Below are 23,519 nucleotides of genomic sequence, written 5' to 3'. Positions count from 1 at the left end.
GGCTGCCACAAACGATTATTTTGATAGTTGACTAGTCACCGATTATTTTTGCGATTAGTCGACTAATCACATCATCATCCATTGGACATACAGCGTACAGCTTATTGCACCAGCAGCATCTGCTCTTATATAACTATCATTAGCTTACAGCTTTAAGTGTTTCAGGTCTGTGCTAATTAAAAATAAAGACAAGATGATAGTTTATTAAAGTTTAATGAAGTTTGCAGATTGTTTCGGTGAAGTTTAATAAACTCCTTGCTATCTAAAATATAACAGGACACCGGAGTAAACTCTCGAGCATCTCACACTTCTGATGATCAGCTGTCTGCTTGACGTTTATTCAGCTGTGTAAAAACTATAACTTTAATCTCAGACAAACTGATTTACTCAGGAACAAATAAAATACTAAAAAAAAGCCAAACAATAACATTTTAAGCTAAGTGACGGCAGTGGGTTTGAAAACGATTTGCCGGGAGTCCGGTGTTCTCACGGCGCTAGTGACCTAGCCCCCGGCTAGCTATCGAGCTAGTGGGTAACAGACGTCTCCGAAAACGTCGGAGCGCTTTTGAAAATATGTGGTGTCCTGATAAACTGAGCAGATATTTGAGGTTTACACAGCTACATTCTCGCCTGAAAATATGTTAAACGTTTATTTTGTGACCCAGAAAGAATAATAAGAGTAATATTAAAACTAACTAGCTGCCGCCATTGTTGACAACAGAGCTGGGCTGCGCTATGAATTCTGGGACGGAGCTACTTCTTCTTCTTCGGGGTTTAACAGCAGCTGGCATCCTTGTACATGCAGTGCTGCCATCTTCTGTTTCAGTCCGTTATTACACTCTTAAATCCTGCTACTTATTCCTGCGTCTTTTGTGATCTTACAAAGCTTCAAACGACGCGTTGACTATTAAATCAGTCGTCGACGATTTTGATAGTCGACGTAATCGTGACTAGTCGACTAATCGTGGCAGCCCTATTTGACAACTCACTGCAGACACATCCCAACCTGAATAAACTACAAATCTGTGGGAAACATGCAAATGTTGTGACAACTCTGAAACCTGTGCAGCCCCAGTTTCACCAAACATTATTTAAACCAAATGTTTTCTTTTCCATTTAAGCTCCACAAACATTTGCTTTCACCATTAAAAAACCCTCCCTAATCCTCGCTGGCCGGGTCAGCTGTGAACATTAAAAATCATTAATATGCTGCAGAACAATATAAGTAGGTCAATAAAAGGAGGCGCTGATGAAGAGGACAAGGGCACAGCTGTTCATGTGCATGCCCTCAGAAGCCCACTGCAGTGATCCACACATCCCTCATCTGATTGGGCTCACATGACATCATCAGACCAGGAACTCACTCCCATTGGCTGGAGGTGATGTCATCATTCCGAGGAACAGATAAAGAGTGCAGGAACCCGCCTCTGGTCCTTGTGCCTGACTCAGCTCCGCTTTTCCTTCAGAGGTGGTCTCATTTTCTTTGTTTACAGTTTACATAACCCGGGTTCTGTCCTCAAAGTCACACCATCCTCTCAGGTCATCTGGAGCAGTGATGTTGATGTTTAAATACAGGGTACAGTCTTTGCTTTATCACTGCGATCCTGCCATCTGACTGCTTCTAGGTTTTTGTTTTTTTAAATTTGACATCATAGCATACTTGGACTCAATCAGGATTTTAACAGGTAATCTGCAAAAACAAATGACTGGTATGGTATGTGGGAGGAAAGAAAAGCTAAGATAAAAACACTCCCATGTTAATAAAAGAAGTTGTGTTGTAATGAGTTTTTAGTCAAAACGGGAGGATTTCTTAGACATGTGTCGCATAAAAGCTTTTCAGCTATAAATAAATACATATAATTAGAAATTGGGAGGAAAATAAATAGAGAATTATGTAGATTCTGTCACGAGGTACAGGAATCATATCTCCAGTTATTTTGGCATCATAAGGCTATATTGTTGTTGGTCTATAAAGGTGAAAAGTACATTTCCTCTCATAATTCATCATTTTAAAGTTGTCCTGTAACTAAATTACAAATACATCCTTAATCAATCACACTGCCCAAACAAGCTCATCCCTTTATAAACGGTTTAAATTTTACTTGAACCTGGAGTAACCAGATCTGACCCTTTCTGCTCCTCTGGGAGATTCCAGGAAGAAGAGGCTGTGAACTTTAACCCCCACCCGCATAATTCTGTTCAAACTCTGAACAATCATTTATAGCATTTTCTTAGAGCCATTGCCACAGCACTGATTATGGTTTTTACGCAGAGAAGAGGAAAAACAACCAGTGGGAAACTCCGCGGGAACAGAGGCACAGCACAGCAGCCACATGCAGAGAGCAGTGGTGGACTAATGAGCTTCTGCATGGAATCAAACTACTAAACATGTTAAAACATAAAGCACAATCACACCCAGGACACAGCTTTCTTTAGGTGAGGTTCAGACGCTGTTACACACAGAATCCTTTGTAATGCAGTAAAGGTAAAAACAATAAAAAAAACAACCCTGCAGTTATGAAATGTTTATTTGCCTGGAGACACAAAATTGTTATTTTCTTAAAGAATAAAAAAGGAAACTTCATTTACTTTCAGCTTAAACACAAACTTTCCTTGAGCTTTTTTTTTTTTAATAAATTGTAGAAAGGTGAGATGACAACTCTTTAATCAAAATATATTTAAAGCTATGATTGAACATTTAAATACAGAATCATGAAAAAGGAGCTTGCCTAAGTAATATCAAGCTTTGCAGAAGCACACCGGACCCGACTTGCTTCAGTCGAATGTGCTGCAGCTGGTTTCTGACAGGTTAGAGATTCAAGATTCAAAGTGTTTATTGTCATGCGTCACAAGAGAAAAAGGCATTTCTCTGTGCAATGAAATTCTTGTGCTGTCCACCCACAGATGCCGATTAATATATAGAATAAAACATATAAATACAAATAGTACAAATAAATAAATGATGACAGAAAAAGAGGCAAAAATATGGAGATTGAAACAGATGTGTGCAAAAGAGCTAAAGCAGAATATGCTGGCTTAATATGTAAGATGACCTGATGTGCAATATATATATATTTTATTACTGTTCAAAAAATAGTTATAAAGAGTTAATGCACAGATGTTGAAATGAGCTGCACAGCTGCACGCAGAGACTGACTCCAAACCCTGACGAAACAGTTTCACTGACACGAAATGTAATGCCACCATCACAAGATAACGCATCCTCAGGTTTACTTGTGAACATAATCTCTTCATCTCTTCAGAGGAAAAAGTGCTGCTTAGATAAGTACAGGGTGGGCCATTTATATGGATACACGGTAATAACATGGGAATGGTTGGTGATATTAAAGTCCTGTTTGTGGCACATTATATCACATATACTAAATGGCCTGCATTTATATAGCGCTTTTCTAGTCCATAGGACCCCAAAGCGCTTTACACTACATTCAGTCATCCACCCATTCACACACACATTCACACACTGGCGATAGCAAGCTACATTGTAGCCACAGCTGCCCTGGGGCGCACTGACAGAGGCGAGGCTGCCGGACACAGGCGCCACCGGGCCCTCTGACCACCACCAGTAGGCAAACACGGGGTTAGTATCTTGCCCAAGGATATTTGGCATGCAGCCAGGATGCAGCCTGGGATCGAACCACCGACCTTCTGATTAGTGGCTGACCTGCTCTGCCACCTGAGCTACAGCCACCCAAATAAGCTTTACGAGAAGGCCCACACCTATTTTTACATATAAAGGAAAAACCCTGGATATACAGCTCAGTTCTTCTCTTTTTCCTCCTCCTTAACTGTACGAACTTTGGCTATATGTCATACAAATAAAAAAAGAAAGAAAAACTTTTCATCCTGTCCTCACTAGCTTTAGGTAATTACCTTCACCCTAATCCAAAATAGCTGCTCTCGTGTAGTTTCAGAGAGAAAAATATGACTGAGAGCGTCATGTGCTTTTTATCTCTCACCAAATGTGCACAGATGAGAGGCTGCACAGCTCGTGTGAGTCACCGCCGTCTCAGCAGGCCTGAATGCAAATCGGCTGATGTTTTTACACAGCGGTAAGCACAGAATACCCAGGAGGCTGCTGAACACGGTGCGGACGCTCTGTTCTGACCTCCTGAACTTTATGTGCTGCGAGATAAGAAAGAACCTTCACTTGAATCACTGAAGGTAAAAAGAAAAGCTTGAGCTTGGCCTGTGCCATGAGGAGCAGATAAACTGTAGATAAAAACAAATAAATCACTGACTGAATCCAGCACACTAACCTGCAGCGGTCTCCGTCAGAGTCCCTGCCGAGCAGGCTCCTGAGGGACCAACGAGAGCGGCGGCTGGGTGACGGACTACGAGACCAGGAGCGAGACGGCGGTATGAGGAGGTCATGTGACGGACTGTCCCGACCTTGCTTCGCTGTCCCCATCTCAGTAACCAAAGAGGGCGAGGGACTCCGATGTTGAACAGCTCCCCTCTCTGTGGACGACTGTATCACGATTTGTGGAGTTTTGCCCCATTGCGGCTTATAAGCACAGCCTTGCTCTTCCTGTTTCCGCCTTTTGGTTCTTGTCCTACTACGGTGGGAGCCACGGGGTCGGTCGGAGTGCAGGGGTCTGGGACTAGGCGAACAAGACCAGGACTCTGTGTCCGAGGACGGCGGGAGGACGGTCAGCATTGGGACGGGGATGGGCTGAGCCAGAGTCATGCCCTCTGGTCTTGCAGGAGGGGACATCGTCATCTTTTGAGCTTTTCAGTCAAGGCCATCAAGAAGGACGAGCATTTAAAACCGACCACGTGTCGGCCACAGACAGCAACTTATTGATTACGCACCATGTTTCCTGTGAATTTAACAGATTTTCTTCTGAAGGTGCTGGTCAACTTCTCCTGAAGTGGTAAAAAAGGCAAAACAGCTCTCAAGTGAACAGGTTTGAGGGTTTCTTGCAGAGAAAAAATACGCAGCAGAAAACTTGTTGGCAGTCTCAGTTTCAGTTCTTCAACCAATCCACTTCCCGCTGTCCAGTCTGTACATATATGCTGGCAACGAGAGGCTAAAACGCTCTGCGATCCTCCCACTTCTGTGTTCAGCTTAGAAGTCTCACTCTTTTGAGTTTAGGCAGACTTTCCTGAGATAAGGAGCCTCAGAGAAAAACATAGCACTGTCTGGAAGGAGCCACCTGAGGAGCAACAAGAGCAGAAACCTGGCGTTCAAAACGCTGGCCTGCCTGGACCTGACCACAGCTATCATAAATCTGCTTCCTCACATACAAGTTGTTAAAGTGATGGTTTAACTGATTACAGACATTTCTGTCAGACAGCAATGATTATCAGAAGACTGATCAATAGAATTCATCTGTAATGAGCTAATTTATGTTTGACTATTTTTGGATCATTTAAAGAAATTCTCCCTTCAAGAAACTCTGAAATAGCCAAAACTGGGTGAATGTTGGGGCTTTCAGATAACAGCCACTAATTAAAGCTTCAAGAGACCAATTTTTAAAACGCAGCTGCTCCAGAACAGATACGCAACCTTTATGATCAAACAAGCCAAATAGGGGTAAATTAGCCGATAAACATTACTGATCGGTGTAAATGTTGTTTTATTTGTGAATTAACAAGAGATCCAAAAACCCCGAAAGAGCCTCTGTTGATTTAAAAGGGTTGATTTCAAGCGCAATGCCCCCTCCCTGCTCAGTTTTATTTGCTTTAGGTTTGAAACATTAAGAGATGCTGGAGTTTTATATCCTGCAGCCATAACTGTTCAATGGATCCTGTGGAAACATAAAATAAATAGCTAATAACAGCTACCACCTATATACCTCAAAGACGCCTCAACTCATAGTAAACTTTCAGTTTTCTAAGATGGCTTGTAAATTGAGAAAAAAAAATTGAATTTTTTTGTCAGAAAAGTTATACACCAGGGAACATTCAACTACCTTTTTTCCGATATGGTTCAATTGACTTATACCTCAAGCAGAATTATGTTTACTAAATGGGCAGAAATAACAGCAACAACCCCACACTTCTTTTCAGTATGAGACACAAACACAAACTTTGGAAAATCTGTGGCTGGTATCAAGGCCCAGCTGGCACTGCCAAGGCCAACACTATCCGAAAACACAGTGCAGACGGGTCCTCCAACAGAGAATCACTTTGTAATTGCTTGTGCATCATTTTTTGTTAAAGTTTCTTGTGTTTACAAACTGAAACGACATTGTGCAAAACCCAGAATGTGTGTTAGTTTCAGTCTTTGGTTAAATTTGTTATCACAGCCCACCTGGTGAGGCTTTGGTGCAGATGTTTATAGAGATTTTGGAGGTCAACACTCCTGCCTTCAAAACTGCTGTGTGTTTATATGTTTTTGTAATAACTATTGTGAACTTCTTAAAATCATGATCTCATAAATACTCTCTGCATTAGAGCAAAAACACTAAAGCTACACTGACACCAATGAAACATAATCATAACATTTTCAAACAGTGAAACGAGGAAATCCACTCTGCAAACTGAATAAAATAATATTAGCAAACGCGAAGCTACGATAACTCTGATAACTCCGTGTGTTACGATAACCTGTGTGTGTGTGTGTGTCCATTGTTTGCCTTCAAAGCGTGAACTTCCAAGGCTAGGGCCCCGGCACGTCTGACAGTATTTGATGTGATCTGTTTGAACAAGAACAATCTTGGCACAGACTTGTTTGCCCAGAGTAATCCAGCCACCGTGATCCCCGTGCACACACGAGCGAGCCTTATCTGTCCCCGCCGTGAAACGAAGCTCCTCCGACTGCACCAACAAACACACCGACTACAGCCGAGTCAGACGCACTAGCTCTGCGGTTTAAACTGTGCAAAAGTCTGCTGCTCGGTTCGTCGCGGTGCAGAAAATAACCACTTGAAAGATTTCCGACCTCCTGCCACCCGTTAAACAGCCGCAGCGCAAAGAAAGACCACCGAGGCGCAAAGAAGAACCAAGAACAACAAACTTTTAGAGCCTTAAAAGTCCGTAGAAGTCCTACCTCCCATTGGACGAGTTTCCTCCGTTTCTGTTATCCTGTTCGGCCTCGAAAACCAGCCGGGCCACGGTGCGGGACGTGATGTTAAAATCCACTTTCTCACAGGAACACATCAACATGCTTCGGATGCACAGAGAGGCATCAGCCGGCCGGCTCCAGCTAACTGTTAGCCCCTTTAGCCAGCTAACCTTAAACACAGACCCGAGCTCTGAAGGCCACGACAATGATGCCGCTCAGACTTTATTCGCAGCACAGAAAGTTCCACTTACGCCTCCTCCATTTCACTTTTTTAAAAACACACCCTCCCTCACCCTGTTCTTAAAATGAATTCAAAGATAAAGACCAAAGTTAGCTCAGCACTGGAACCAAACTAACTCGCTATTGAAGTAACAGACAAAGCGTTTTTTGTCGAAAAGTGAAAAGGACGAGACCAGGGCGACCAGCTTAGTGCGCGGGGGGGAGCTGTGCTAAACCTCATCAATAAAACACAACTCCTGCTGTCTTTTTCATAAATAAACACACAAAACACACACAAAAATGTTTAAGTCTATATGTTATGATTAAATGAATTTTTCGATGTATGTGCACATACACACACATCTAACAGCCAAACGAAACGAACCCCCCACGGACAAACTTTGTGGTACGATCCGAGGAAAATAACTGTCCTGACGATGTGTGGCGAGAAGAAGAGTGTTTACATCAAACAAACGAAACCTGCTGAGAACTGGTTTTCAGTTTAGCTTCCATCAGCTTTAACCTTCGCATTATTCACTTCTGTCACCTCCAGCTGGGTCTCTATGACGCGGAGGCTCTTTTACTTCCAGGACAAGAAAAAAATAAAGTAAAAATAAATTCGGTGATGTCACAACAGCAGAGGTTCTGGGCAGCAGGTATCTGACCCGGTGGGAAATCCAAAGATTTGGCTTAATTTCAGAGTTTGTTTGAAGGGAGCAAATCTTAACCACCGCTGATGCAAAGGAGCATAGCGACCTCTTGTGTTTAAAGAGGCCTACTGCAACAACTAGTAACCCCACGCGCTGGAAATACTGCGTGTCCGTGGGTCCCTATTAAGTGAATAACAGTCATTTAAGAAATAAGAGTGTGATTGACATCTCACCTGCTTCCGCTTGCAGAAGCATCATTTGTAGGAAGGATGCAGTCTTTGGGCGATAGGTATACCAGGTCACCTGGTCTGCAGTGGAGAATAAAAGAAAACCCAAATAATGCAAATGCATAACTGTAGACGAGGTTTTGTTTGAAATTCATTTATTATATTAAAATGCCATTTTAAAGGAACGGCATAGCAGTTTACACTTTACAGTTACAGAATTAAAAAATACAGTTTTTATCTAATCTTAATAAAGGTCAAGAAGCCACATTATAAAGTAAGTGGTGGCGTATGTACACCTCACCCAGGACATTATTTATGTAACAGAAAAAACAAAATTCAGTGAGAATCTCGGGTATTCTGTATCATTTTCGAAAGAAATAATTATTTTCCATTTTCCCGTGTAATATTATCACTACTGAGACAGGATTTATCAGTCTGTGCTCATATTGCTTAAACATTTAAACAAAGTAACAGTTTAAGTGTGGATTCATTCATATTTTTCATGCTCATAATCTTTATTTTGATTGTAATGTCTTAATGAGAATTGGTGTAATTAAGATCTGCAAATATGAACTAAACCTTTCACCAGAAGGGGCAGCATTTTGAAACGTTTTCAGAAGCAACATGTTCTCATCCTAAAACATAACATATCAACGCTATGTGACAAATCATCGGGATAGTACGCTTTTGGAGGTATGAGAGTGAATCTAGACATGTACATTTATTTTACATTCTGATCATGAATCGCTTTGGAACACACTACCTGATATGGTTAAGGTTAGTGTTAGCGCTGGAATAGACGGCTGGAGCGTTACCGCTGTTGGATTCCATCCACAATCGTACCATAGGGATGCGGAAGGTTACATTTCGCGTTACTACGATACGCCTCGGGATGTAACAAATCATTGGTATGTTACGTGTTGGGAATGAGAATGGATGGATTTCAAAAGAAAATAGCCCTGAACTCGTTTCCTGTGGATTTGAATAAATTCCTTTTTACTTGTTAGGTTAAATAACGGGGTACATCAACTTTGTGCTCCATCTTCTGGTATAAAGTGAAAGTGGTATTGCATTAAAGTACAGTTCAAGTTCAGTTGATAGCGATGAAGTCATAGCTGTAGATGTTTCTTCTTATTCGGTTCATCGTTTTAGTGAATTCTGTAAGGTTTTAAATTATTTTATGAAAAGACTAATGCAGAATGTTTAAGATCAATTTGCGATCTTACACATGAGAAGAAAAAAAAAACCCTCATAGTTGCAGTGGGGTTTTTTCTGCCTCCTCCATCAGGCAGAGGTATTCATGCAGGCAAAAAGAGATTCAGAGGTGGCATGAAATCATAATTCTCATTTTTGGTAGCAATAAAAGAATTTGTTGTTGAAGAAAAATCGACCTGTCATAGTTATATACATCTTTAATGTTTCCCAAGAATCGCCATTGAAATCCGCACCTGTTAATGTACAGGCATGTACAGACATACAGAGAAGCTTTAATTATTGTGACATCATTGGGTCACAAGAAGATGCAATATACTTTATTGATCCCCCAAGTTTTGAAGTTTCTGTGTTAAATAGCAGCTAAATAGTTATCAAATAGCTCCATAAAATAAAAAAATACGATGCTCAGACAAACTAATTTAACAAGGTCACAAATACAAGACAAAAACAGCACATTTAAACTGGAAAAACCAAAATCAAATAAAGGAGCTCAGTGATCATCTAAATAAGATCAATCTCTGTGTGTTGTGGTTTGTGTGGAAACGATTTGTGTGTCTCTCAAGGTTTTTACAGTTTTAGGTGTTTTGCATGCAAAGTTTAACTTTATCATATTTACAAACTATATTTGAGATTTTATTGATCTGTCACTATACCGGACTTTCTAAAAGTCCATATTTACATAGCTGTTCTTGCACTTCAGCAGCTCAACCACGTTATGAAACAGAGACATTTGTAGTCCTTTGAGGAGAAAAACTCATATAAAGAAGTTTTTTAGTCTTTAACTACACAACCACTTTTGAATTGTCTCTAACGTACCTGTCAGTTTTGATCCCGAGCCAGCAGCTGCCTCTGCATCCTCTCAAACTGATGACAAAGCATCACAGTGACTTGGCAATTTCAGATTCTCCGTAGCTTCTGCGAGGCATCTCGGGTGTTTGTTCCTCCGCCTCCTGCAATCAACGCCTCGCTGGGCGCTGCTGCTGCTGCTGAGCTCCGAGTCACATATGCAGGAACTGCTGCGCTCCAGGTTACAGGGAGTTGTGTTGTTGAGCACTTCTGGCTGCTGAACCATGCGGAGCAGGAGGGGCTGGAAACTCGATCTGAGCTAAAAATAAAGAATCATCACCAGCATAGTGAGATAGGAGGTGTGTCACTCACTGTGTGTACGCATGTGTTGGGTCACAGAGGTGCACGCACACACACTCACACACACACGGGGTTTATCATGTGTCAACATTTCCTTGAAGTCCCCCCTCCCGTATGTTCTGCTCTGGGAATTTCTTTAACCCTCCTGATTTTTGCTGCCATTATCAATCACAGACACACACAAGGCCAAAAAAGAGCAAAGAGATAAGGACGCTTATCGCTCTAGTTACATCACATGACGACATCCTTGACCTCCAAATCAACTAAAATACACAAACGCACACAAACACGGCGTGTGTCCCACCGCCTGCTCACATTTTAATTATTTTCTCCAAATATTTGTACGACCTCACAGAGGGACGTGTTCAGGTTCACCTCACGCATCACGAGCCATTCCCCTTTAAAAACAATCCAGCCCGCTACATTCATCACGCCACCTCACCGCCTGCATCCTCCACGTGAATGTCTTTGTCAGCACGCAAGTTGAGGCCTTCAGTCGATGTCTGCTTTGGCAGCCTTGACTTGAGTGGCCTTGTTTCTGTGGCAGGCATTGACCGACTGTCAGACTCTCCAATGGCAGAAATCAAGACAAACCGAATATTACATTTAGTGGCTGAACACGAGGGAAGTGCCGGGTTTGAAATCAGGTTTAAAGAGGCTGATGAGTGCAATTTACAGCGCTAAACAGGACAGGCAGGAAGTGTGAAAGATGTCAGAGTCAGTGTGGAATATTCAGATGGATTTAAAGCAGGAACAAGAGATGTGGTGTCTAAAAGAGGAGAGGAAACACGTTTTTAAAGGAGCTGGGACATGATGTTTCATAAAAACTAATCATTTTTAAATCACTTAATCCGCGGCTGTCAGATTTATTTCGGTTCATGGGTTATCTTCACGCCAAACTTTCCTTTCTTTGGTGCAGCCTTTTCTATTTCCTCCAATCTTCTCTCTGTCCTTGTTTTCATTCATTCCTTTCCTTCATTCCTTCCTCTGGCCTAGCTTCCTTTGTTGTGTCTTCCTTCCTTTTCTGCTGAATTCCTCCTTTCTTCTTGTGCATCTTTCCTTATTTTGTTATTCTTTCTTCTTCCCTCGTTTGTCGCTCGTCTTGCTTTAATTTTTATTTTTTCATTGCTTCCTTCTCCCCCCTCTTTTTAAAAATCTTTTTTGTTCTTCTCCCTTTTGATATTTTCTTCATTTTTAACATTTCCCCAGTTTCCTTATTTAGTTCTCACTCGTCTTTCTTCTTCACTTCCCCCTTTGTTGTTTATTTCTTTTCTTTTTCTGTTCCTCCATCTTTCTTTTTTTCAACACTCCCAGTTTTCTCTGTCCCTTTGCTGTTCTTTGTTTCCTTTTTGATCTTTTCTCACTTTTTCTTTATTTCCTATTTGCCTGCTGTCTTATGAGTACACCTGTGTATTTTATTCATGCGTTTAATACATCTTTAACCTTGTAACGAGTCAGATCAGTAAAACCATTATATACTGTCGAGTTTACCCCGACCCCCATTAAATATTTCACTTCTTAAATGTGAAACTTTTACTTTTGTCTTCTTTTAACATACATTGTCTCACTGAGTTTATTTTAAATGTGCAACACTTCTGATGACTAAGCTTTGATAGAAACTGCAGTTCTTTTCTTAAAGTTGCCACAAACGTGTTGTTGTTGTTTTTGTATCTCTGCTGAGGCGTCCTTATGGATTTCTGTGAGTACAGCTGGAAAACACATCTAAGTTCTGGTAAAACCTGCAATCAAACTAGCAAAGTCTGTCTATGATTCAGAGATAGCATCATTTTAATGTTGATGGCACATGAGAACAGCAACAAGCATTGGTCCCCTGGATGATTTTGATATTTTACTGGAGAAAATTTGAAAACTGCACTTTGAGTGAATACCGAGGGTCATATTGTGGGAGATGCTCAGTTAAAGTTTTGGTGCAGTGGTTCCTTTTGGCTCAAAGAGCCTTCCCTATGTGGTCATGTTTAACATTTGTAAATGTTTATGTCTGTAAAAATATTGAACCATGAAGGAAAATGTTGAACTTTTTACTGAAGTTATTGTATGAATGAAAGCAGCTGATTGTGAGCTACCCTTTAATCTCTGAGCTGCTTTTGTTTCCACTTTGTTTGTTTAACAAATCCTATGGTGGTTATTTTGCATGTCAGCCCTGCAGCTCCTTTCAGGAAAGAACGAACATGAAACACAGAACAGTAAACTGTGTGTATCGTAGTACACACTGAGAAAGAATATACGTCTGTTTGGCCACAACAAATTTCACTGTATCTGAAGTTATATGTAAAGTTTTCCTCTTTTGCAGGCTTGTGATTTGTCAGTGTTTGAATCAGAGGACACTTGGCTGTAGTGTTGCTGTGGCGGTCACGTTGTGGTTGTGGTTCAGGTCTCATCTTCTCAGGTTTCGTGCTGGCTCTCAGCGTTCGTAATGCCCAACTCTCCTGGATTCACACGCTCTAAATTTAGCTGCCTTAAAGTCAGACAGGACAGCACGGGAGACTTAAAACTCCTGAAACACAGAGACTCAACTTTTTGATATAAATGAAGCATTTCCTGTGCTCTGAAGCTCTCTTTTTGCCTCAGTGAAATTAAAGATTGTTGAGCTGTTGGACCAATGGGAAAATCAAAGTCTGGATTCACGTGGAAAATGAAATTCATTGGGAATCAAGAGGCAGACATGTAATCTCAGACAACACCGATATTTCTCTGCAGGCTTGACCGAGGCTCCCGCAGAGATGAGACTCTACTTTTCTTTGTTAGTTGTCTTCAGTCTTTTTGGTAAGTCCAAAAAAATCCTTCCTGTTCTTCAACTTTAACTTTTAACTCTGAGAAACGATCAATGCTGGTGGCTGAAGTTTTGCTCTAATACATGGAAACCCTTTACTTTGACCGTAAAGCTCTCTTATTCTGGGAAGTTGAAAATGACTATAAACCCAATAAAACTAAAAAAGTTACCGAATTTAGTTTGTTGGACAAATATCATCAGATTCAGTGGTCTGACAGTCACGGCGGCCTTTTCGATACAATGTTGCATAACTGTCTTCATAACTGTCTGTGACTGGTTACATTTATTCTTTAGTTTCTTCTTTTTTTGTTTATTGTATTTTACAAATAAACAAATCCTGTTTTATTTCTTATTTTTTGCATTGCATTGTATTTCATTTCTACTGTGTCTTTATTTACAAAAGATGATATAAGAATATCTGCATCTATCTGTAGCCCGCTGTCCTTCTTTTCAGCCTTTGTCTCATTTTTCTCCAACTGCAGTCACTGTGTTTTTCTTGGTGTTGACATGTCGAGTTTAATTAGAAATAAAAATACTCACTTATTGCTGTTTCCAGTAGCCGTCACACCTGCACACCTGTGTTTTCCGTCTGTGTGTTGTTGAAGTTGGGGCGGGGACGACAGAAACAGACTGGACGCTTCCTCAAAGAGACGCTGTTCCTGTTCGATCCATCATTTGCATCCGGAAGGACTGAAAGATGCCTCTGTTTTGTTTTTCTGTATACAAGCAATGATCTGTTCAATGACATTTGCACACATTTCCAGATTCGATGATAAGAAGAGAAGAAACACGGACAGATGTGTTTTTTAGAGTGACAACGTGCAGCATGAAAGTTTCCTGGAGCTGAATCAGTCTGATGACTCGTGTATGTGAGGGCTTTACTCACATACAGTTAATGTTACATGCAAAACATGTCTAACCTCCAGAGTTTTCAGCTTTTACGACTGTCTGTCTGATGATTACAGTGTTTGTTTTTGCCTAAATGAACACTGACTGGACACATCATTAGGTACATTTTGTTAGTACTTTTGGCTTCAGAACTGCAGTAACTCTTTATGGCACTGATTCAACAAGGTAATGAAAACATTCCTCAGAGATTTGGGGCCAAATTAAAATGACAGCATAACACATTTGCTGTAGGTTGGTTATTAGACCAGGAAACATTTTTCCAGTCTTCTGTTGTGCAGTTTTGGGGAGATTGTGTGAACTGTAGCTTCAGCTTCCTGTTCTTAGCTGACAGGATGAACACCCGGTGTGGACTTCTGCTGCTCTTCTGCAAACCTTGGTTCCAACAAGTGGTTATTTGAGTTTCTGTTGTTTGGAGTTGCTCTGGTCTATGACATCAACTAAGTATTCCAGCAGAGAATGGCTCCTCCTGCGGCTCCTGGATGTTTCCTGTTTCTCTGTAAATACGAGAGATTAATCCAGTTTTTTGGTCTTCATTCTGATGCTGAGATTGAACTTCAGCAGGTCGTCTCAAACATGTCTTCATACATGGTAAATGCATTTAGTTCCTGCCACATGATTGGACGATTAGATGTTTGTGTTAGCGAGCAGTTCAGTAGGTCTACCTAACAGAGTGCATGCAGGTGTTTTATTCATACGTGTGTGACTGTAATCTTCATGTGCAGGCGATTAAAACTATTTTGGTCTGTTATGACATGATTTATGTCGCTTTTTCTTCTTATTGCAGCCTGTGTGCTAAATTATGTGATATGTGTGTGTAACTGGAAAGACATGAGCTCTTTTATTTTGGGTATTTTTGCCTTTAGTTTTATTCTTTGTCTCTCTACTTCTTGTTTAAGTAAAGTTTTGCTTGCTTGACATTTGTGACTGCCGACAGATTCACAAAGTTCTGATTTATTTCTGCTCTTGTATTTTCTCTCTGTCTGCTTCTATTTTATATTTCTTCTCCTACTTCTTCTTCCCCTCGTCCTCTCTCTGCAGTGTCTCAGTGCCATGCCGGCTGTTCTGAGGTGGATTCTCTGACTGAGGCTGTGGCGGGAGAAGGATTCCTGCTGGGCTGCATCTCCTGTAAGAGACGAGAGGAGGTCCCTGCACGAGCCACCGTAGACTGGCATTTCAAGCCTCTGGGAGAGGAGGAGTTCAGGCATGTAAGTTCAGCAAAGTTCTCTAGTGACTCAGGTAGTGGAGCATCAAACAAAAACGTCACTGGATTTTTTTTCTTTTTATCGTTGATGTTTTTTCTTGTTTCTTGACACAAACATAAAAAAGAGCAACACTGTTCTGGACCACTTTCTACAGAATAACAGCATCACTCACATCCAGCACAGTGTGGATGGAGTTTGCACCGGAGAACCTGCACCACTCTGTGTGGGCAAATAACTCCACAGACACAAACACCACGGCATAAATTACACAGTAAACTGCTGCCACCATGGATACGTGTTGGAAAATGGATGGAGGGATAGATGGATGAGGGATGGATGGATGGGTGGATATATGAGGGATGGAGGGAGGGAAGATGAACTGTTTTATTTGTCAGTGTCTACCTTTGTTCATCTTAGATCAGCGGTCCCCAACTTTTTTTGCACCACGGACCGGCCTTTAAGGTGTCGCAGATGAACACCACAAAATAAAACGATTAGCGGTGCCAAAACAAGAAGATTTATTCATAACACACAGGAAAAGACCCAGAGAAACCGAGTTAATGATAAAAACGATAAAAATCCATGAAAAACATAAATTTCACACCTGAGCCTCGACTCTCACGGCCCGGTACTAAACGACTCACGGCCCGGTACCGGTCCATTGGCTGGGGGTCGGGAACCGCTGCCTTAGATGACTGATCACTGATTGGTGGAGCGTGTGAGGGTCCATACATGTAAGCTCACATGTATCCCTTCAAACTTTTTTATTATGACGTGTACCCCTGACACATCTCTGATGAGTTTTTGGTCTCAGTCATTTGTTTAAAGTCCTACTGAATACATGGTGATATTTATTTGGTACAATATGTTTCCTATTAGAGCTCAAAAGGACAATAAATCAGGGGATGTTATAGAGCAGGCCTACCTTGTCACTGATCAGCTTATGTGTGTCTATTTCTTTATGTTCTATTCAGATATAAGTGAGGGAACAAGTATAACTAAATTCCCAGTTTTTTAATTCTTTCCCTATCTCAGATTTTCCACTATGACCATCCTATAGCTGACATCCTCCATGAAGACTTCAGCCACCGCCTGGTATGGCGCGGGACGCTAAATGATGACATTCAGATGGGAACCATGTATGTTAATAACGTCACCTTCAATGACACTGGGACGTATCGCTGCACCTTCCACCGTACCCTCTTCCTGCCGCTGTCTCCTGAGCTTGTCACTGTGGAGAAGGAGGTGGAGCTTAGTGTGGTGACTGTAGGTAAGGAGGATGGATTTAAATCCTTCAGTTATACAAAATATTGTTGTTCCAAGCAGTGTTACAAAAGATCTTCTTCTCTATGCATGCTGGGCGGATAGAAGAGAAGCTAATATGGGAGAAATATGCCCCTGTTAGTCTTCTCTCTGAAGCTTCATTGTCAGTTCCTGTTTCCCAGCCAATCGAGAGCTGACTGATGTGATCTCGGAGATAATGATGTACGTGCTGGTCACGTTCCTGCAGCTGTGGCTCATTGCGGTTCTGATCTACTGTTACAAGAAAATCTGGGATGAGCACGAAGCACGTCAAGCTAAAAAGGCTCAGGCTGGGTAAGTCATGTCTGTTGTCCAGGTGGTCTGTTCACAGGAAACAGGTCATTTTGGTTGTGTTGGTTTTATATCTAAAAAGATTGTTTTATCTCCTTTGTGCACTTGTAGACAGGGAGAATCTAAAGATAACTGTGACGGGGTGCAGCTAGACTAACATCAGCGGTGAGTTGCTGTATAAATTCTCTGTACACGGAAGAATGTCTTTCACTTTGATTTTTGTGATTGTATGTTTCATTTTTTATATCCATCAGATTGGATTGGAGCTCAGGCAGAAGATCAGAGCATTTTTTTCTTTGAGATGGACCTGCTCATTTACACCTTCGTGTGGCTTTGCATGATTACAATTCAAAATAATCCTTATTTATCTCATGCTGGACCTCGAGGAAGCCTCTCAGATTGTCCTCTATGTTAAACAAGCTGTTTATTTCCCTTTTAAGGCATTTTTCTTCTGATTGGCTGCCCCTCATATGCAACAGATTTGAAAATGTGGGTGGAGCCTTTGTACCTGAGATGACCTTATTAGGGATATCCCCTCTCTCTTGTGTCATACAAACCCAAGAGTAGTTAAAGCTGAGTGTGGGCAGTCTGATGCCTGTGCTGTAATTTGTAATGCAAACATCTTCCACTGTAACATCGCATAAATGACAGGGGGGGAAAGGAAAACCTCCACTTTGATTTAAGGCTTAAAGGCCTTAAAGGTGTGAGTAACACCTTTAAATTACTAATGTTTATTATCTCATAAGTCATATTTACAAAGCATCTATTAATCCCTCATCCTGCATTACTTTAAAAACACTAAGCCTTCAATGAAGAGTTTGCGGTCAGCAATCTCCGAACAATGAAAGTGTTCGATTAAATTACTGCTTATTTGCCACAGGTGAGCTGTACTCAAGTTACCTACTATACTTATTAGAGACTTACAAGTTAGCAGTGACTCAAGAATATTCCTTCTCCATCAATAATTCCAGATAAATGTGGTCTGTTCTCCCTGTGTGCATTCGTACACCCCGGCCTAGCAGGAGCTGGAGCAATACACAAGAAAAGCCAAAAAAAAAGAAAAAGCCCACACTCCCTGCTCCAGTAGGACAACACGGCCTCGGTTTTACAATGACTAGCGGTTTTATTAAACTCAAAAGGTAGCGAGCGTCAGGGTGGGCATTAAACAGAACTGACTTAATGAGAAAACCCAAAAGAAAATACAGGCCTCCCACCGGTCTCCCTAACAGGAGAAACATTTCTCAAAGAAAACGGCTTCCCGCCCCTACAGCTACCAGGTCAACAATAGAGATCTTTTTACACTATCTACAATATCTGCAGCCTAGCTCTTCTTATCTAAGAAAACTCAATCACACCACACACGGGGCTAAACACACAGCTTGTTGGAAACAGGAAGTAGGCGGAGCCGCCAGTCCGGACAGGTCCAAATTTATAGCCGGCCTCATTCAGTCTTCTACCAATGGTCAGGCTCCACCTGCAAACTTACACAAGCACAGAACAAACAACGCCACCCTCAGGTGCGGTGAGCAGCAACAACACAAAATCATGACCTGGATCATAACACTCCCCCATCTAACATTTCTCCCACTCAAGAAATGCTTGACCCATTTGACGTGGATAAAATGATGGACAGAATCTGACAACCTCAGTTTTCAATCCTGGCCAAAAATAATAGCAGGAAACTCTATCATAAGATCTCCTAAATCCTAAAGGATCGTGGTCAAGGCCTAACAAGCAATACAGCATCATCAGTATAACACGGGTTGGATTCCAAGTGCTCGCCGCCTTGCAGCACAGAGGCAGGCAGACAAGGTAGAATCAGACTGCTGAGCTCTACTGAATTGCTCTTTGTCTACTGCTAGACACAAGTTGTTTGGTATCCCAGTAAACGCCACAGATTCATTCTTATTCCCAGGCAAAGGCTTGACAAGAGTTTTAGGCTTTTAAAGAATGTATGGGAAATGTCCACTGCATCACCAAGGTCTGTGCATGAGCAACCACACATGCTAAACTGCAGAGACACCGCCCCAGATGGTGCATGACCGAAAACATCTGCAGCAGGGTTTTCAGCAGCTTCAGGGGTGGCAGGGAACATCTTTCCCCCAGCGAATTCATTTCCAAGAATAAGATCAACACCCGCGACTGGTAGCTGATCTTTCACCCCCACCTGCTCTGTGCCTGATACAAAGGGGGAAAGTAGGGTTACTGTGTGAAGCGGCATGTGCATCATAATTCCCCCACCAACAAATCTGCACCATAGTATGACTGGTTGGAAAAAGGCATAATAACACAACGTGCCACAGATACAAGTATCCCTTAAAATTGTGAGGGAACCTTGTCCCCCTCCCTCCCAGTCAGTGAAAGAAATCCTTTAGAGATAAAAGGCTTGAAAACCTCATCCAACTCTACTGCTGGCTTAATGCGGGGACTGTGGTGATCGACGGTGGACGGACACTCTCGGCTCTATAGATGAAGCAATTTTATTCGACAACAGCTCCTTTTCTTTTAGCACTGGGCACACAGCTGTGAGAGTTCGTGACAGTAGAAACATTTAGTTCAATTCTGGTTTAATTCAGAATAAAGCTGATCGGCTGATGTGATGCTCCGTGACTGAGCTCAAAGCGTCCCTCACTCTGTTTTTAAAGCATCAAGATGGACGAAGTCAAGATTAAAATAAAACTGCATTCACACTGGAAGCCTTTCACTCATCACTTTGAAGATGATGGCTGTACACATATCCCAGGTTGCCTAGGTAACCCTCTAATATATCTACTGTCAGGTCACATGTCAAGTAGTGTCTGGTGCTCTCATTGGTCACTCGCCCTCCTTAAAGCGTGTCTTTGTTCTGTAGTCCTCCCCTTGCTCAGATGGCCCCGCCCCTCCCTGAGCCTGGTTCTGCTGGAGGTTTCTTCCTGTTAAAAGAGTTTTTTCTTCCCACTGTCACCAAAGTGCTGCTCATAGGGGGTCATTTGATTGTTGGGCTTTTCCCTGGATTATTGGTCTTTATCGTACAGTATAAAGTGCCTTGGGGCGACTGTTGTTGTGATTTGGCGCTGTATAAATAAATTTAACTGAAAACAAGTCTCATTCTACTTTCACACACACTCTGATGAATGATTTGGGATAAACTCAAGGTTCAGTGTCTTGCCTAAGGATGAGTGAAGGCTAGAGGAGCTGACGATCAGCTAGCCGAATGTATTTGATGTTTTCTGGTCACCACGTCGCTGCCAGTGTGGTGTAGGCCCGAGTCTTGTGTCACATGCTAAGCTGGCACAAGCTAAGGTGAATCAGTCTTGTAACTGATTCAGTCATAATTTCACAGTCTTGGAGGAGTAAACAGGAAGCATTGGAAAGGAGACTGTTGGTTATTGGCCCATTAGTTGTTTTAAAGTGCAGGTTCTCAAAGTGAGGCCCGCTGACTCAGAGCTGAACATCCTGTAACGGCTCACAGTAGGGAGTAGGAGAGAACACACTTTACCTCCATTCATCTGCAATTCAAGTCAGAATGTATGAAACATTAGAACAAAATGAGACGAGAGCATTTTTTCCTTATTTCAACCATTTATGGGTATAGTTTTGTACATAATATTAATTTTTCTATTATCACTAATTATTGTTAATTTTCCCACCAAGAGCCTTGTGGGGAACTTTATTTCAGCCTATTCACAGTTCTGATGATTGGAAGCAAATAATTGAATTTTAAGAGGATATTTACAAAATTACACTGCAGAACAGCATTCTGGGTAATGCTAGCTAGTCAGCTAACACTGTGCAGCGTGAAGAACAGTGAGGAGGTGGAGGCTGGAGGGAAGAGAGCAGAGACCAGCAAAAGCAAAACGACGACGATGTTAACTCTGGTTTAAAAGCACACACAGTGACGTCTAATTAGACAAAGGTTGTACAATCATATTTTTGTTAATATTTGTCCACTGTTTTTGCTACACTGTTTCTAAACACACACACACATGTGTGTATTTATATCCTTGTATCGTCTCATTGATAATGCTTTCCCTAGCTGCTTACCCTAACCATCAAAAATGAATGCCTAACCCTGACCCTAAACCTGACCATAACCTAATTGTAATCCTGACACTAAAACCACATTTTGAGTCTAAAAATGCCTTCAAACTCGAGGGGACTGGCGTTTTGGTCCCCGCGATGGCTGTTTGTCCCCACAGTATAGTAAACTATCCATCTTTGGTCCCCATGAAGACGTTAAACCCTGTCCACACACACACAGTGGTGAGAGGACATTTGGAGGTGACTGTGCTGTAACTCAATCTAGTCTGAGCTGTGCTGCAGACGATCCAAACTGCCTCTGGTCTGAAAGCAGCTTTGTTCTTCCTGCTCGCAGCCCGGCGCCGTCCCTGCAGCGACACACGCTCCCTCTGCAACACAACCCGGCCGAGCACATACACATCTGACAAGCTGCTGTCTGGATGCTCAGAGGACCATGGATGGCGATCGTATGAGCAGCACTGAAATGTTCATATCTGACATGCAGTCAGACTCATGATACATAATGAAAGTAGTGACATTGTACTGGGTAACGCTGCCTAAACAAGGCCTGATGTAAAGATAATAATCTTCCTGCAAAGCTGCTGCTTGGACCAGCACAGGGGAGTGAAATTAGGACACCCCTGCTGCCTTTGACCTTGCCCTGTGACCTCCTGGTTTCATTAAACGTGTTGACATGTTGAGCATGTTTATGGGTGAGGACTGAGCATTAATACTCAGGGTTCAGCGACTAGCTGCTTCTTTCCTCGCTGGAGACGCACGGGTTGATGTGAGTCCTTCTCAGGTAAGTTTTTCTCTCTAATGCATGAAGATTCAGTCAGGATGTGTGTGCACAATGAAATCTCTAAACATCAGTAACGATAAGACAAACTCGATCATCATCCCCGAGAATGTGAGAACCCTGATATTGATTTGAAAAATGTGAGCTGCCTCTCAGATTACACCTGATTACACCTCCCACTTGCCTCCCTTGTAGTTTATTTTAAATCTCAGGTGAACGGGCTGAAAACTGGAACTAGACCTCTCAGGTTAAGATGATCAGTTTTTTTTATCACAAATTTTCTTCTGATGATTAAATATGTAAATGAGCCATTAAGTATTTAAATCTTTTCACAACACATTTCTTCATACTGCATAAAGTCACATTGAAATGAGTGTTTTCATTGGGCTGCTGCACAAGGGAACAAGAACTAAGCTGAGGGGCTGAAAGATTGGAGAGTCGTGCAGAAAACATTGGGACAAGTTTTACTTTCATGGAAGAGCTGAAGTTTGTTTTTAGGTGAACAGCTGTTTGTAAATGTGATGACAGAAATATTTAATCACTTTATTTAAGTAATAGTCATAATCGTAGTTGAAGAATAGAACAAAAGTTATGAAAGTACTCATGGAGGATCCTAAACATGATATTAGTGATTACTGTATATATCAGTTCAGTCACTTATATAATACCTGACACCGTTTCCCCTAATAATACATCATCATATAATAATAGATTTATGTTTTAAAATCTGCCAAATAATAAGCAAGTAAAGCTGAATGGCTCCTCGTATGCGAGGCCCCACTGGGACGACAACCCACAGAGACGTTCTGCAGAGGCTGTGTCTCTGCGGTGTCCCTCTGGAAGAGCTGGAGAAGGTGGCGGGGAGCGGAAGGCCTGAGCGTCTCTGCATGACCCCGACCAGAGAAGCAACAGAAAATAGATGGATGGAGTGCAAGTAATATACAGTCTCTGCAAAACATGGAAATACTTATATAAAGTAAAAGTATATTAAAATGTACTTTTACTTGAATAAATCTACTGTTCAAAATCTGAAAAATCAAGTGAAAATTTTACAAAATTAAAAGCTTTTTAGAAATATATTGATTGGTTGTAAAGACTTGAAAACTGAAAAATCTGCACAGCGTGCGGAGCACTGCAGCCCTCGCTGTGGGAATCACGACTCCTCTGAACGACTCACTCAGAATTTTTAAACATGAGTTTTTAAAATCACTCCACAAATGAAAAATTATTATTCATTTGTCGTGTACCAGAGGCATATATCGCATTTCTAAATAACTGCATTTCTCTATAAATTTATCTTTTTTCCTAGTTGCAGTTTGCTGAGTGCCCAGCAGAGGTCAGCCATGTCCCACATCAACAGTACCGAGCTGCAGTCTCTCCTTCTCTCCGTCCTGCAGCACTGCCTCAACAGCACGAGCTTTCTGTCTCCTGCAGGGCCTGCTGAGAACTTCACTACCCAGCAGGCTGTGCAGCACGTGGCTGCAGGCAGGGCCCACACTGAGTCTCAGGGAATCATGTACATCCTGCTGCTGGTGGGCATGTTCAGCTTCTTCACGTTCGGTATCATGCTCAGCTACATCCGCTCAAAGAAGCTGGAGAGCTCTCACGACCCGTACCACCAGTACATCGCCCACGACTGGAACGCGGCCACGGCGCCGTCCAGGGCCGTCGCTCAGGCTCTGCGCAGGGTGGCCACGGGTGATGGAGCGGGCAGCAAGGAGCCCGTCATCATCTGCAAT

At 42.0% G+C, this 23,519-nt stretch overlaps 2 protein-coding genes across 3 annotated transcripts in view; one reads left to right on the top strand and one right to left on the bottom strand.

Annotated features, from left to right (window-relative positions):
* LOC112432179 (protein Aster-A) overlaps positions 1 to 10,394 on the bottom strand; it is a 43,536-nt gene extending 33,142 nt beyond the window's left edge. The window contains exons 1-3 of one of the 2 annotated variants that reach the window (XM_076890305.1): positions 10,158 to 10,394; positions 8,133 to 8,207; positions 4,278 to 5,177 (exon numbers count right to left, since the gene is read on the bottom strand). In XM_076890305.1, coding sequence (XP_076746420.1) covers positions 4,278 to 4,741 — 464 coding nt within the window. In that variant the 5' untranslated portion in view covers positions 4,742 to 5,177; positions 8,133 to 8,207; positions 10,158 to 10,394. Of the gene's footprint in view, positions 1 to 4,277; positions 5,178 to 7,015; positions 7,419 to 8,132; positions 8,208 to 10,157 lie in introns of those variants that run through there. The other variant, XM_076890306.1, reaches the window with a different exon arrangement.
* Positions 10,395 to 12,958: 2,564 nt separating this feature from the next.
* On the top strand, positions 12,959 to 20,063 carry LOC112429898 (sodium channel regulatory subunit beta-1). Its single transcript, XM_076890304.1, has 6 exons — positions 12,959 to 13,271; positions 15,226 to 15,392; positions 16,425 to 16,659; positions 16,835 to 16,985; positions 17,094 to 17,147; positions 17,237 to 20,063. Exons 1-5 carry the CDS (start codon positions 13,229 to 13,231, stop codon positions 17,137 to 17,139), a joined length of 642 nt encoding a protein of 213 aa, XP_076746419.1. The 5' UTR covers positions 12,959 to 13,228; the 3' UTR covers positions 17,140 to 17,147; positions 17,237 to 20,063.
* Positions 20,064 to 23,519: the final 3,456 nt, after the last annotated feature.

This window comes from Maylandia zebra, linkage group LG11, assembly GCF_041146795.1.
Source record: "Maylandia zebra isolate NMK-2024a linkage group LG11, Mzebra_GT3a, whole genome shotgun sequence".
In the NCBI taxonomy this organism is placed as follows: Eukaryota; Metazoa; Chordata; class Actinopteri; order Cichliformes; family Cichlidae; genus Maylandia; species Maylandia zebra.
The sequence above is the reverse complement of the archived record's forward strand: the minus strand, read 5'-3'. Positions and strand labels throughout refer to the sequence as shown.

Coding starts and splice junctions, on each gene's coding strand:
- LOC112429898 (XM_076890304.1), top strand. CDS start 13,229: ATGAGACTCTACTTTTCTTTGTTAGTTGTCTTCAGTCTTTTTG. Junction 13,272..15,225: donor AGTTGTCTTCAGTCTTTTTG/GTAAGTCCAAAA, acceptor CTCTCTCTGCAG/TGTCTCAGTGCCATGCCGGC. Junction 16,660..16,834: donor GCTTAGTGTGGTGACTGTAG/GTAAGGAGGATG, acceptor CCTGTTTCCCAG/CCAATCGAGAGCTGACTGAT.